At 44.5% G+C, this 13,168-nt stretch overlaps 1 protein-coding gene across 6 annotated transcripts in view; it reads left to right on the plus strand.

Moving 5' to 3' along the window:
• The window catches only part of MECOM (MDS1 and EVI1 complex locus), a 48,185-nt gene that overhangs the window by 16,067 nt on the left and 18,950 nt on the right, over window positions 1–13,168 (plus strand). For 2 of the 6 annotated variants that reach the window (XM_057378462.1, XM_057378464.1), the window contains exons 5-8: window positions 408–555; window positions 1,517–1,673; window positions 6,878–8,237; window positions 10,343–10,430. In XM_057378462.1, coding sequence (XP_057234445.1) covers window positions 408–555; window positions 1,517–1,673; window positions 6,878–8,237; window positions 10,343–10,430 — 1,753 coding nt within the window. The remainder of the gene's footprint in view (window positions 1–407; window positions 556–1,516; window positions 1,674–6,877; window positions 8,238–10,342; window positions 10,431–13,168) is intronic. The other 4 variants (XM_057378463.1, XM_057378465.1, XM_057378467.1 and 1 more) reach the window with 3 other exon arrangements.

A 13,168-nucleotide genomic window follows, 5' to 3' on the forward strand; every position in this document is an offset into this window, starting at 1 on the left:
GTAAGAAAAACTGACTCCCATCAAAGGAGTGGATTTATGGCAGGTGGTGGCATCCAAGGTGTGTTCAGAGGGAAAGTCATAAGGCAGAAATAATTCAGRCTGCAGGGAAGAATTACCAGAGTGAAATACTGAGAGGTGTGTGAAATGATCTCCTTGGGAGCGATGGCTGCAGCATCTCCTGGAGCATTTGTGAGTGGCCTGGCAAAACATGAGAGGATGTGTTATTCTGGGGGGAGGAGGAGGTTCTGCTGGCTGGGGGGAGCCTGGTACTCACAGGACTTATTTCTGTCAGCATTGGACCTTGGGGGCTTTTTAATTTTTYTTTTYTTTTGGCTGTAACTGTGTACTCAGCTCTCCCCTCTTGCCATAAACCCCCACCTGACTGAGCCCTGTTGCTGTTTCCACAGCCTGGAGAAGCACATGTTGTCCCACAGCGAGGAGAGGGAGTACAAGTGYGACCAGTGCCCCAAAGCTTTTAACTGGAAGTCCAACTTGATACGTCACCAAATGTCCCACGACAGCGGGAAGCACTACGAGTGTGAGAACTGTGCCAAGGTACAGTGAATTTGGGGGCTGCCTGGCACTTCTTGTGCTGCTGGATGCACGGAAAACGTTGGGATGCAGGAGGGTGTAGGGCTTCTGCTGTGACCCAGATGGTTTCTCTGGGGTTTTCACTCCTCCTTTGCAAATAYGTTATTTTTCTTCCCCTTTTGATTTGGGGTTGGCTGTGGAGTCTGAAATGGGCATCCTCGAGCTCAGGGCTTGGCTCCTTGGGAGGATTTTTGGGGTGGAAAAGCGTCAGTGAGGGGCAAGGATCCCAGGGGAACACAGGGCAGAGGATTCCCTGGGCTCTGTGCTGGCTGCTGGGACCAGAGACTTCAGGACACTGCTGCAGTATAAATCAAAAATAATCAATAGCAATGTGCCCAGCTATACTGAGTGAGCACAGCTCTCACCTCTAAACCATCTCCATCACGTCCCAGCACTGGGCTTGCTGCGTGGATTGTTTGTATAGGATGTGGTGCTCTGCATTGCATTTTATCAGATTCCCAAAGCTTGGCCCTTTTCGAGGACTTGCTTGGTTTTAGGTGGATTTTATTGCAATATTGGGAATTTCTCATTGAGCTGGCACTCACAAGATGCAGCCAAGCCCTGTTTTCTAGCCCTGTGTTGTGTACAGGACTGCTCGCTGTCACACACTCAGGTGTCACTATAAAGTACTTCTATTGCAATAATGGTCAGAGATTTCAAGCAACCACGTTTTCACTGGTGAATTCCCTGACCTTAAATGTGCTATTTCTAATGGCAAAGTCATTAACAAATCCACCCAGTGCTTGGCTGATCCTGGGAAACTGAGGCCCCATCCTGCAGGCACAGCTCCCATTGCTGGCCATTAGCAAGGGGTTTAATCTTAGAATGCTCCCAAAAATAGCTCCAAGGTTTGAATTTTAAATAACTGTAATAACTGGCTTCTTCCACAGTCAAGTTTCTTGGTTAATCAGTACTCATTTCCTAGCAGGTTTTCACGGACCCCAGCAACCTTCAGAGGCACATTCGTTCCCAGCATGTGGGGGCTCGTGCTCACGCTTGTCCAGAGTGTGGCAAAACCTTTGCCACTTCTTCGGGCCTCAAACAGCATAAACACATCCACAGCAGTGTCAAACCTTTTATATGTAAGTCTTCAACTCAACGTCTTTGATTAAGTGTTGTTTCTCGTGCCGTGAAAGCAGCGCAGTGTGGAAGCAGGAGGTTTTGTTCTGCTCCCTCTGAATGTCCCCCCCGTGTCACCAGGGGCTGTGAGTTACTAAATTAGTTCTGGAAAAGAGTTATTTTCATGTGATTTTCCTTTTCAGGCAGACACTGAGTGCTGTGTGAATGTACCTGTTGTCTTGGGGATGTTTTTTCCACRCACAGGCGCAAAGTGAGCAGTGGGATTTAGCAAGAAGGAGCCGTGCCAGGCTTGGTGGCTGCAGCCTCATTGCTGGCTGCTCTCCTCCCWCTTTAGGAGTTAATTTTGGGCTGCAGAGTCTCCACAGCAGATGCCATGACTTTTGCTGGAGTGGGAAGACAAATCTCASAGGCAGTGAGATTCACCTTGTCACCTTCCTCGAGACTTCTCCGCATGCCCCAAGTTTAAGGACTGAGTTGAGTTTTAGATCTTCCCTTACAGCTTCTCCAGCAATAAAACTGGCTTTGAATRTGAGCCTGGCTTAAATGGGATCCTCAGCCTTGCTTGGGAAGGGTGCAGGTTGTTTTCCCTCCCTTTCACTGGGAAATCAGAGGCATAAAAGGTTTTCAAATACTGTTCTTGGTAGTGCTGCTCTCCACAGCCTTTTCAGGCACCTGCTGTCACCTGAAAGGTACCTTGACCATCTCTCCTGCTTGTCTGCTAAACCTCTTCATCTTCTGCTGCTCTCAACAATAATTTACCAAAATATCTGCACCACACCTGTAAAAAACACTGTCCACAAGCGAATATATTTCCTCTAAAGGAGGAGTATTGGCTTACACAACTCATTTGTGTAAAATCTGTAACCTGCCCTTGGGTGAGTAATACTTTTAGTTTGGACTCCTTCTATGAGAAAATGTGTAAATAGATCCAATATTAAATCCAACAACATTAGATCCAACATCACTAATAATTTTTAAAGCTGATTGAAGATTAAATGATTACACTTAATTAGAAAACTAACTTCTGGTTAGGTAGGGAGTCTTCAGGTAGGCCTGTTGCAACATGCTACATAAAAGTCTTTGAGTGGAGCCTCTTCAGAATGAAATAATCTCTCAAATGCTCTTTGTGGCTGTTTTTTTTCTGATAAAACAACAACTGGTACTCTTCACATGTACAGTGTGAGGCACGAAGGCCGTGGAGCACCCTATGGATAATGGCTGTGGAATTGCAGAACAAAAGGGTTTGGAGACCACATGTTTGGTGGGCTTTGCCGAGCCCTGAGAGGGAGGTAGGGTCACCTAGAGCAGATCTCTGCTTTCCACCAGAAGGCCACACACCAGGATTTCCTCGTACCAGGCTGTTTATGGCAACTGTCTCTTATTACAGTGCGCCGCCCCAGCTCGAGTGAAAACTCACCAGCRCTGAGGTAATTACTCACTGCCTTCACAGAATCTCCAGCCTCCCCAAATAGAAACCACATGCCATAATAGACTGAACGCATTCTAAATAGTACTTACAGTAATTTTTTTAATAAGCAGAAAATATGCAAACTTAACTGCTGGCTAATTTGGGGTCCAGAGACAATGGCGGTACAGAGTGTGTGTAAGCATGAGGTTAACTTTTTGCAGTTTGTGAGCTGGATTGGGAGTTTGTGTTAAACCTGGGGTCTGTAGAGCAATAAAATCTGCAAGGAGGGAAGCTTCTCTTACAAGCTAGTTGCTTAAAAGTATGGCAGTGAGATTTAAAGGGTGTAATAAGGTGTAATGGTAGAAATCAAACCCAGCTTCTGTTGCTTTCATACATGGAAACAATTACAGTTGATAACCACCCCCCATCTACTAAAGTTTAAGTCATGTGATGAAAAGGAGGTAGATCTTAYAACACAAATTTATTCTGAGGAGTCCTGGCTCTTGGGAATATCCATGGAGGTGGCACAGTCAGTTTAGAGACAGAATCTGCTCCAGAATCCCTGTGGCTTTGGCTGTGCCCATCACTGATGCCCTGATACACCCAGGGCAGTCCCCAGCAGGAAAAGTATTCCAGGCAGCAAGAGCTTCCACCTGGACACAAAATTTCCTTGCCAGCCTTGGATTAAATAGAACACCTGCTAAATACACCTTGAGCAAGCAGCGCATTGTTAAATAGCCTTAGAAACTTCAATACTCAAAAAAAGTAAAATYGTCAGTACAGCTGTTAATTGTTTGCTGAGATTATAATAATAAATATTTACTTCTTTTAGTGGTGTTGCTATTATTGGTTGAATTTATTTTTAAAACTGAGTTAAAAACACATGTAGTCAAATTAATCATTTGCATCTCCCTTAAACAGCCTGCAAGGATATCTTAAAATTTTAAGTGCRTATTTTTGATTTTCTCCAGAGTGGAATATTTCTTGATTCTGTTGACTTTGGAATATATTAATGGAGTGTACCACTGTTCTWTAAGGGAAAGCTTCCCAGATTTTAGGAAGACCTAATCTGTGCCAATACCCCTCTTTTCAGTCCTTTGCCACTCCAGCCTGCCTGAGCAAAGCCTTATCTTTAATAAAGCCGTGTGAATAAAAAGCTTCCCCTCCACACAACCTAGTAGAAGATCAAAAGTGAATAAAACATGATTTATTTTTAATTCTACATTAGCCTATCCTTGGAAATGCATGGATTTGAGATTTTTTTCTTTTTCTGGAAAAATATTGATTGTCTATCCTGCTGTACACATGGGGAGGAGTTGCTCCATAATACCCAAGATGAAGTTTGTGTGAACTTATGGAAGTGACACTTGAGTCACCATTTGGGTCAGTTTAATTTTGGTTTCTGTGGTCAAGGTGATGGGAGCAGGGGGAAATTACTGTGCAAAACCTCAACAGTGCAGGTAAGGGGCCTGATTTGTACCCTGAGTGAGGAGGTGGAAACAGAAATGTTATGCCTGTAATTAGGCTAAAAATAGGAAAAAATAGCAGAAAAATCAGAGTTTTGTAACTGCAAAATGAACAATAAATAGTTCTACATAAAATAAAAAAAAATTATGTTAAGTAGGCAAATGAAATATTTTTTAAAGGGTCAAAAAGTATTTATCAGGAGAAAATCAAGGAACTCGAACAATCTCTCCTCRWYCTYCTWGTCTCWCTCCTYCYTTTYWYTTCYRCATTTTYCYCTCCTTATTTCTCGCTTTMCTTTTGATTTTCTCTYTCTTCTTCCTCGCCTTTCCTGGTGAATGAAGATTTCCAGCAGGAGCAGTAGCTGACACACAGAAACAAACACTCTTCCTGAATTACCGCATCCCAAACTTCCTGAGTTTGAGCCCGATCCCGCTCCCATTACCCCAAATTGTGTCGGGGATGCCGGAGTGGGATGGGAGAGGGTGGATGGGGCAGGATCAGACCCGGGAACAATGGAAGCATTGTTGGTGAGATACAGAGAGGGCTCCTGGAGAGGTAAACAGCTCCGAGATGACAACAAGCGCTGGAGTTTCTCAAGGGCAGGGGATTTGGAGGAGCAGGAAGGTGAGCGCGGGCCCCGGAGCGAGTGGAAGTCAGAGGACGTGATTGCAGCTCATGGGAACCAAGAGTGCAGGATGGGATACATTCAATTCAGTTTCCTCTGCGGGCTTAAAATAGAGCCATTGTAAATTATGTCAGACTGTCTCGAATCATGAAAATGATTGTTAAAAAAAAAAAAAAGGCCCCAGAATACACAATGTGTATTGTTGTGCGGCTTTGATGTGTGAAAGATGAGAGTTTATGATATAACACGGATTAAATAAAAATAAAGCGGCCACATGCTTTTTCCTGGCTGGGAAAAAAAAAAAATATTGCAGAGGGATAGCACTGCTTGATGGTAATGCTGCTGCCTTCTTGTTAAACAAGACGAGCTGATACTGTTAGAAGCAAGGCAGTGCAGGGGTACAGATGAATTTTGGAAAAATGAAGAGTAGAAGACAGCACAGCCTTTGGACTTGCCCAGAGCTCCTGCTCGCCCAAAGGATGCCAAGGAGGGACTAAAAAAGGCACTGTGGAGCTCAGCATCACCCTCTTCCAAATCCCACTTCAGCTTACTGAGTTAGAAATGAGTTGCTGCCCCAATTTACTGCCTGAGGTTTGTGGCAGCCAGAAAATGAGGAGCCTGCACAATTCCGTGTGCTTCAGTGACGTTGTTGACTCTGCAGGGGCTCCCTCTGCACTACCAGCACCACCTCCACCTCCTGCTCCTGTGGGAGGGTGCTGGAAGCTGAGCTCTGATGTGCAGATCTGACTGTGACCTCAAGGTAGCTCTGCTCCCCTTGGTGTCCCCAAGATTTCCTCAAAATTCTGCATTTGTGGGGCTGGAACTGCTCTCACCCCAGAGGGGTTCAAAAGGAAATCTATCGGGCTCCTACTGATCAGACACGAAAATAAAGATAGCTTCATTCTCAAAGGAAACTGCTGTTGAAATATAATCTGTCTTGTCCTGTGCAAGAGGCAAATAAACAATATTAAGACTAGGAAAGTTATTGAGATGTGGAATTTAGAGTGACAGCATCACAGGCACCTGTRAGGACTGTATGCATTGCATGAATGGAAATGCTTTGGATGTGTGAGAGTACTGAGGTTATCCAGGTTCTAGCCCGGACTTCCATGAGATTGGATTTTTCATTGTAAGTTGAAAAAAAAATGTTTGTTAAATTTGTACTTGGAAATAGGAAATGCCTGGTTGTCTCCTTCACCCCTCTGCTGTTCTTGCAGAGTGAAAGCTCTGCGGGGCAGCTCCATCTCTGTCTGGTCCTGCAAATATTTATTTTAATGACTAATTTCCACATGGGAACAGTGACATAAATGGATGGCATTTGAAGACACCTGTGCTCTCGCACTGTGGGTTCATGTGGGGTCACGGTGCGGCGCTCGTGGGGGGCTCTGGGGCTAATGCAGCGTGGAATAATGGTACTGAGTGTGCAAAATTGTGCAAGGCAAGGAGCACACCAGTGTCTGACAGTGATTCCACACCTTTTCTGCTTAATTGGAGTGGGTTTTGGTGCTGTGTTTTCACATTTGTCTGCTCGGGTGCCTCRCTTTGGGGAGYGCAGYGGCTTTTGTACATTTGTGCACCCCRAACCTCTCCCTGCGGCTTCCTYGTTGACATTCGGCGGGTRAAAAATGGTGTTGTTTGCACAATTTTGAGGGTGGGGGCGATTACCACAAAGCCTGAGACGTGTTGTTGTTGTTGTTTACATACAGGTGAGGTCTGCCATAAATCCTATACTCAGTTTTCAAACCTTTGTCGTCATAAGCGCATGCATGCTGATTGCAGAACCCAAATCAAGTGCAAAGACTGTGGACAAATGTTCAGCACTACGTCTTCCTTAAATAAACACAGGAGATTTTGTGAGGGCAAGAACCATTTTGCAGCAGGAGGATTTTTTGGCCAAGGCATTTCTCTTCCTGGAACCCCAGCTATGGATAAAACGTCCATGGTTAATATGAATCATGCAAATCCGGGCCTTGCTGACTATTTTGGAGCCAATAGGCATCCTGCTGGTCTTACCTTTCCAACAGCTCCTGGATTTTCTTTTAGCTTCCCCGGTCTGTTTCCTTCAGGCTTGTACCACAGGCCACCTTTGCTACCTACTAGTTCTCCTGTTAAAGGACTTCCGAGCGCAGATCAGACAAACAAAAGCCAAAGTCCCCTCATGACAAATCCTCAGATACTGCCAGCCACCCAGGATATTTTGAAGGCACTAAATAAACAACCATCAGTAGGGGAGAATAAGCCAGTGGAGCTTCAACCAGAAGGGTCCTCTGAAGAGAGGCCGCATGAGAAACTCAGTGACCAGTCAGAGAGTAGTGACCTTGACCTTGACGATGTCAGTACCCCCAGTGGCAGTGACCTGGAAACCACCTCGGGCTCTGATCTGGAAAGTGACATTGAAAGTGAGAAAGAGAAATTTAAAGAAAATGGTAAAGTGTTCAAAGACAAAGTAAGCTCTCTGCAGAGCCTGGCGTCAATAAATAATAAGAAAGACCACAGCAATCATTCCATTTTCTCACCATCCTTAGAGGAGCAGACTGCGGTGTCAGGAGCGGTGAATGATTCTATAAAGGCTATTGCTTCTATTGCTGAAAAGTACTTTGGTTCAACAGGACTTGTGGGGCTGCAAGACAAAAAAGTCGGAGCCTTACCTTACCCTTCCATGTTTCCCCTCCCGTTTTTTCCAGCATTCTCTCAATCAATGTATCCATTTCCTGATAGAGACTTGAGACCGTTACCCCTGAAAGTGGAGCCCCAATCACCCAGTGACATTAAGAAGATCCCAAAGGGAAGCTCTGAGTCTCCCTTTGACCTCACCATAAAACGCAAGGAGGAGAAGCCACTCACCCCCATCCCCTCCAAGGCAGCCCCCTCTGCCTGCAGCCAGGACCAGCCCCTGGATCTCAGCATGGGCAGCCGCAGCCGAGCCAGCGGCACCAAGCAAGCCGAGCCCCGCAAGAACCACGTCTTTGGAGACAAGAAAGGAGGAGACCTGGAGCACAGGAAAGCCTCTGAGTCCTCTTTGCAGCACGCCAGGCCCACCCCGTTCTTCATGGATCCCATATACAGGTAAAGGGCTCTCTGCTGCCTTTCAGCATCCTTTGGTACGGGCTCTGCCACCCTGTGCCCCTCCATCCCCCTGCCAGGATAGGGGGCCCAGCCCTGCACATCCCAGCTGCTCTGAGCAAACCACAGGACTGGAAATGCTGCAATTAGCAAGCCCTCGTTGCCAAGAGTTGTTAATTTAACTTGCATAACTTGACATGCAGGAGTTGAAAATATTCGCTTGCCCGTAAACGAGTTGGCATCAGCGTTGGATGTTTGTTTATTTGATGTGTATTTGATGTCACTGGTTGGCCTGAAATCCCTTTTTGATGTCACTGGTTTGCCTGAAATCCCTTTTCTTCCAAAATGCTGCCCACTCTGCCTTCCCCTGGGGCTGGCAGTGCCTCTCCCCAGGGTACCCTGTGTGCTCCACCTTGCCAGTTCCTCTTAAATTCAAGAGRGGGGTCTCACAAGTACAGCAAAGAAATGCATTGGTCCTAAGGTTTATTAAAATATGGAAACTGAGAATGRTTTCTGCCCTTTTCTGCCATTATTTGAGCAGTGGGCTGAGTTTTTCAGGCATTTCGTTCATGGAGTTGAAGRCACAGCATCCTTGCCTCTGCAGAGCCTCAAGTGGGCTCCTTAATCAAGAACCATCACAAAAAGATTTGGGTTGGAATGAACCTTAAAGCCCTTCTCATTCCAACCCCTGCCATGGGCAGGGGCACCTCCCACTGTCCCAGGATGTGCAGATCCCATCCATGATTTATCCACCTGCTGAAATCAGTAGGATCTTGTTATTGGCTCTGTCAGGTGCACACTGTCAGTGAGCTGAGGTTTTAAACACCAGTGGTAAAATCCAGACCTCTCAGTGTTTCCCAGCAGAGCTGAGATGGATCTCACTGGGATCTGAATTTCACCTGCATCTTGTGCATGTGARCCTTTGCCCTTTCCACTCATAGATCTGTAACCAGTCAAAATCATGCATCYAAACTAGTTTAGAGAAATATTAGCCATAAATATCTTTGCCTGTAATATAAATGACTGACWTTACAACCTCTTGTTTTAAAAAGAAAATAGTTATTGCCACTTAAATTATGTTAATTTATTACTTTATATGAAAAAGAAATGCTGTGGGCAAAGTTTTTGGAGAATGCTGGTGCATAAGACAACAAGTGTGCATTATGAGGAAACAGGATATGATGCTGTTTAGTGAGATGGTTTTATTCATGCCAGATTGATATCTGTGTCAGGCCATAGGTTTTCTTTGCGTCATATTCATTTTAAATGCCCGAAGCAGTGGAAATAATGATCCGTATTTTATGGCCCTGCATTACCAACTAATTAAATTTCATTGCAAACTCCCCTGCCCAGGGCAGAGGGGTTGGAACAGGATGATCTTTAGGGTCCCTTTCAACCCAAATCATTTTGTGAGCCTACGTTTCCATGATTTTAAGGAAATCTGTACAAATTCTGGCAGTGCAGCATGAGGCCATGAGTTCCATCTCCATGTGGCCAGCACCATCCACCCATTAAACCATRMACATCAGTCACAGAAAAAGCAAAAKCCTCCAATTTCCATGCTGTTTCTGAATTATTCACTGCCTGAATGCCCACGGGTGAACTGCAGTTTTTGTGGCTGGCACCTCAGGTTCAGTGTGTTCCTCCAAGCCCACCTTTCTCTCCCTGCTTGCCCTTGGCTGTGCACAGGAGAGGTTTCCACAGTAATGGCTGTGATGTTGTGTGTGAGCAGATGGCAAATACCAATTTCTCAAGGCTCTATTGCCTTAATTTCTCTCCCCTTTGTGCAGAGCACTCTCAACTGCCTTATTTCCTTATAAATGTGCTCAGTACTTAGTCATTGGTTCCTGTTACAATTGTTATCAATTTTTTAAAATGGGATTATTCCCTTTATAAACTGTATAATCTCTTTAAATGATGATTCCCAGCCCCACCTTGGCAGTAATGAGCTGTGTGTGGGAATTGAGTGTCYTCCCTTATCTTTTGCTGTTATCTCCTAGAAACAAATTGCTTGGTGTGTAATTGCCTGTTTTGAACCTGAGTAGCTGTATGATTTTTAATATCTGAGACTGATTCCTCACAAGCAAATCTAATTTTGACATTTACAGAGTAGAAAAAAGAAAGCTGACTGACCCACTGGAAGCTTTAAAAGAGAAATACTTGAGACCTTCCCCGGGATTCTTGTTTCATCCACAAGTAAGTATTTTGGGAATTTTGATGTTGTAAACAAGCCTGTTGATGCTTCAAAGCAGGTGCAGAGAAATGAATGCACTCTTAGTCATTTTTGGATTTCCTAAAACACACAGTTTTTGCTGGACCATTGTGGTGGAAAAGCGTAAGCATTGTTCTGAGCTTCTTGATGTTTTGCAGATGAAACAACATGTTTTGATTGTAGAGGAAGCCAGATTCGAACTGAGTGTGTCTTTTAGAGCCATTTTCCTCCAAAACCATAACGTAGCTACCAACACTTGTGCTCTGAATGAGTCAATATTGAGAACCAGGAGTCAATGCAGATTCAAAGCMGGGCCAGCAAGGCTGAGCATCCTGGTTTCCAAAGGATTTTATTGTATTTATAGACTCCCAGAAAAGAGATAAAAGTTTCCACCTGGTGTTTTGAAGCCTCATACTGCAAATGCTCTGTGTGTTTTTGGCAGCTGCTGTGGGCTGCAGGGTGTGCAGCAGGATTCCTGCTCCTCCGTACCTGAAGACAGGCTGTGTGAGGGCTGCTCACTTGTTCTCAGGCCACAAGCCTGGATAAAAACATTCAGGAGGGTGTCCCTAACAGTTTAACAGCTGTGCTGGGGATGTAGTATAGGAAAAGGATCTGTGTGCCATCTGTATGTTGCTTTTCTCCACCAGCACTGTACCCTCATTTTGTCTTCCTCCTCCTTGCTTAAGGAGATTTTACTCAAAATCTCAGTTAAATCTTKCACCTGAAAGAAAAAGCTCTGTGGTATTTACAGATTTGAACCCCTTGCTGACTGGGCTGTTTCATTTTAACCATGACACCCTCTACACATCCTGTATTTTAAGCACACAGCCATGAGCTGCTGTCTCTGGTACAGGTTCCTCTTTTTTCCTGGGCAAAACACCCCAATAATCTGCCACCACTTGCTTTTTTGTTGTTGTTTATTTTTTTCTCCAATGAAGTTCTAAATTCTTATGTCTTAACTTGCATGGAATATATTCTGAAATGTGGGAATTCTGGGAAACTGGGAAGCACAGCTGGTTGCTGTGGTTGCAGATGCACAAAAACACCCTGTTCCAATTTCAGTGTCTGAACGAAATGTTGGATCAAAGTATTTAGCATTATTTACATGCTCTAAGTATTTATGGCATTTTGAAAGTATTTATAAGCATTAAATAAGAATTTAAGCTGTATTAAAAGCACTGAGAATTTATGTGCAGGATTTAATAGCAGCTCAACACTTCCTGCTGAGTTACCTTAAATAAGGTGGATTTGCTGAAGTGGCAAAACAACAAATGAAAAACAACAAATTTAGTAGCACAAAGAGAAGCTCAATCTGCTTTTTGTCCCTGCTGTAAAACAGGCTGGTTCCTCTCCATCAAGTGAATRATTCTGTTAGAGCAGCTAAGGAGCTGCAAATTAATAGTCAATTATTTAAATGAGGGCATTTTAGATACTGCACTGATGKGAAAAGCAGAGTTATTTTGGTTAGTGCTCTCGAGCTGTTCAGAAGCTGTAACTCAGAGTGGTTCAGTGCAGCTGGATTTGGGGGTTCTGGAGGTGTTGCTGCAGGTTGGACTGATGGAAGGTGGGGTGGTCAATGGGTGGGGAAAAATTCAGAGTTTGGGGTTTGTCTGTGGTGGGCAGGAAAGGAGCTGGGTGCTGTTCTGTGTAGTGTTGTGTGACCGGGTTACCTGGGGAACTGGGAGGATGTGTGGGGGAAACAGAGACCTTGGGCATTCCCTGTTAATGGGAATGATGYCAGGATCCCTCCCTTGGTGCTTTGTCCCAGAGAGTTGATTCAGACTGTCCTTGGTGCCCCAGGAAGGTCCCAGTGCTGTCCCCAAGTCGGGCAATATGAGCAGGAGGTGTCCCACGCCACCTCCCCATGGTGGGGCAAAGCCCCAGGGTAGCAGGGAGGACTGGCTCTGCAGAGCCACATTTCCCCCTGTTCAACAGGATAAAAAATCCCCAGCAAAGCCTGGCTTTGGTTTTATCACTTACCTGAGGCAGAGGGATAACATCTTTAACTTGGTGTGAGCTGGATCGATGCAGAGGTCAGGGGCACTCACAGAACTTTGTAAAAGAAATCCAAACCACCTGCACATGTCCTGTCACAAAAATAAACGCCAAAATGCTTTCTTGCAAGCTTTAATASAATAGAGAGGAGCCTCCTGTTTGCAAAGGCAGAATCTGGCTCGGTGTTTATGGAGGATCAGCTTCCAGAAAAGCTGTTTTTCCTTTATAGTCCTGTCTGCCCCTGTAAAAGTACAGGTGGGGAGCGCTCCACAAGTTCTCATTTTCTGCTGCAGGATTTAAAATATCTGCAAAATTATTGTTCGTGTCCTAAAAGCTTGTATTTTTGTTGTTGAATTTACTCCTGAAAATTGATGTCTCATGAAGCAAGAATTTATAATTCTTCAGATGGATAATATGACAGTAAACAGATGGATCTTTCAAATAAGTTTCTGAAACAGAACTTAAAGACATCAACCCTGAAGTCCTTATTCTATCCCTGGCTGGGCAAAATTCCTCCCAGTGCCAGTGGCCCTAGCTATGAAAATTAGATAATTTAATGGCATTTCATGAGAATTTCATTACAAGAATTGTATTTTTTAGGAAGAAAACACTCCCATCCCACAAATCATTCTGAATAACACTTTAATTAGTCTCTCTAAATAAAATCTTAATAAGTAGATTGATTGCAATAAGGATTCCAATKCAGGAATAATGTGTTGTTTTTGTT

This window comes from Malurus melanocephalus, unplaced genomic scaffold (genome assembly GCF_030028575.1).
Source record: "Malurus melanocephalus ecotype Western Australia unplaced genomic scaffold, MMel_1.1 scaffold_360, whole genome shotgun sequence".
NCBI classification, from domain to species: domain Eukaryota; kingdom Metazoa; phylum Chordata; class Aves; order Passeriformes; family Maluridae; genus Malurus; species Malurus melanocephalus.